We start from the raw sequence: 2,500 nt of genomic DNA on the forward strand, positions 1-2,500 counted from the left end.
CCTTGATCCCCTGCATCTCACCGTCAGAGCAGTCACGGAGATTATAGAAACTCCATGAATAGTTTTCGACATAGTTTCATCATATCAGACATTTTGTCTTCTGTCACATTACCCTAGTAGTACTATAGACCTTGTTGACTAGGTAATTTCCTAAACAAGTCCCTCTCCCATACCAACTTGTCCATTAGCTCTTCCCATTGTTGCTCATCTAGATTCTCTTAAACCAATCAGAGTGAAGGAGAGGGCCCTGCTGCATCATTTTGCCCGTCCTGCGCTTGCATTTTGGATGCCTGTTTGTTGCAATGCATGCTGGTCCCGTCCATCCAGCCTCAGATGAATGCATTGCTTTCCGACCAAAGGATGAAGATTTCGGGCCTGATTGAAGTCAGAGAAGATGAATGATCTCAGTAGAATGGTTCCAGTCGAGTGCATTTTGTTTGACGTGTCTTGAACCTAAGCCTTGGTCTGTGTCCATAGATGACACCATCCATAACTTACACTCCTTTTCTCTTTTATTCTCTCTACCTCTCCACCCCTCCATCATCATCATCATCATCATCATCATCATCATCACCCCCCCATCCACCTACGCAGTCAGAAGTTGAGCTTCAAGGAGAGGGTGAGGATGGCGAGCCCCCGCGGCCAGAGCATCAAGAGCAGGCAGACGTCGTCGGTGACTGACCGGCGCTCTCCGGGAGCGGAGGCGGGCACCGAGGGGACCAGCCCGGCCAAGGTCCAGAAGAGCTGGAGCTTCAACGACCGCACCCGCTTCAGACCCTCCCTCCGCCTCAAGAGCCAATCACGCTCCAACAACGACGGTGAGACAACCAATGAAAAAATAACTGTATCTTCTTTTGTGGACTTGAGGGGTTTAGTGTGAGACGGGTTGTTGCCGTGTTAGATGGACACTATGGAGAATATGCTCGAAGGAAACCGTTATTCCTGTGCATCTATTACAGTGTTATATAGCATCTATAACGGTGTTATAATCAGTCCTTGATTTGTTTGAGCTGGTGTGCTAGTGCTGGGGTGGAAAAAAAACAACAAGTGATCGTGCCTTGACACCTACTCTCATCTTAATGATATCCCACTAATGATCCATGTAATAAAAATCAAAATAATACATATCCTTAACATATGGTTAATGATAGTAACATTTCTCTTCAAAAGCCACACTAAGCCACACTATAACCCCTTTCCCTGGCCCCACAATAACCCCTATCCCTGGCCCGTAGTGTGTTCTGGCCAGCTTGTGTGTAACAAGGGATTATTGCTTGACCACTGGGCCTTACCGTCGGACCAGAGCCAGGCAGAGGCACCAGAGCCAGGCAGAGGCACCAGAGCCAGGCAGAGGCACCAGAGCCAGGCAGAGGCACCAGAGCCAGGCAGAGTCAGGAATGTTAATGCCTGTTTGTGGTGCCCTGGTCTGGGCTGGCAGGGCTGGCTGGGCTGGGCTATGGCTGGATTCTGGGTGGATGAGAATGGTATGCTTTAGGAGGCTCCCGGGATCCTGCTGGCCAAGTCAGCTGGCTGCAGGGCTGCAGTGTAACAACAGCCACAATAGCCAGCCTGCCAGGCTGAATGGAACCACACTGCTATTGCGAGAGGTATTCGCTGGACTGTTTGCTAGGGTATAATGCTGCTTTCAGCTTATCTGGGTGAGAATAGATATTCAAGGAATGGGACTATTGCTCTGGCAGAGATAAGGTTTGACATGTAGCGATGGCATTAACGCGAATGACAGTGTAGGCCTGTGACACTTCTCTCATACATGTTATGAAGAGTATGTTTAACATGTAGAGTTGAGTATATCATGTCAGATGGATGAATATGCTTTATCATAAACATACCACATCGCTTTGTAATAATTGAATGAAGACGCACGCACACGCACACACACACACACACACACACACACACACACACACACACACACACACACACAGACACACATTGACTTATGAGGTGCACACAATAAACCCCTGCATTTGTGGTTGAGTTCTATGATCTAATATACGATGATGAATCTACTGATGCAAGACTGAGGTAATTAAAAGTAACCTTCATAAGAAACTCATAACGGTGTCAATAAGACAAAACATATTGGACAAAACTCATGTTAATGCAATTAACACATTTTACTGAAGTAGAAATATGAATTTGGTTTGACAGGTGGGGGTTTATAACTGCTGGCTTTAGGGTGGCAAGCCTTAAAAAGGGTCAGAAGAAAATACAGAAATAAACCTTTACAGAACAGCTGTGAACTGGATATTCCAGCGTCCCATTTACAACTAAACTGGAAAAACATCAATTTGTTCTGTGTAAAAGTTGTGCTTCCAGCAAACATGCTCTAATTTCAATAGGATGAAAGAAGAGAACATAAAATAAATGCATGGTCTTTGCAGACCTGTATGAAAATATAATTAGAATTATTAAAAAAAAATGAATTTCAAAGAATGTATTGGCACACACACACACACACACACACACACACACACAG

At 45.4% G+C, this 2,500-nt stretch overlaps 1 protein-coding gene across 2 annotated transcripts in view; it reads left to right on the top strand.

The window, feature by feature from the left end:
• Positions 1-2,500, top strand: part of kcnq5b (potassium voltage-gated channel, KQT-like subfamily, member 5b) — a 96,005-nt gene that overhangs the window by 85,762 nt on the left and 7,743 nt on the right. For both annotated transcript variants that reach the window (XM_083693554.1, XM_083693555.1), the window contains exon 10: positions 595-818. In XM_083693554.1, coding sequence (XP_083549680.1) covers positions 595-818 — 224 coding nt within the window. The remainder of the gene's footprint in view (positions 1-594; positions 819-2,500) is intronic.

Source organism: Argentina silus, assembly GCF_951799395.1.
Source record: "Argentina silus genome assembly, chromosome: 22".
Classification (NCBI taxonomy): Eukaryota; Metazoa; Chordata; class Actinopteri; order Argentiniformes; family Argentinidae; genus Argentina; species Argentina silus.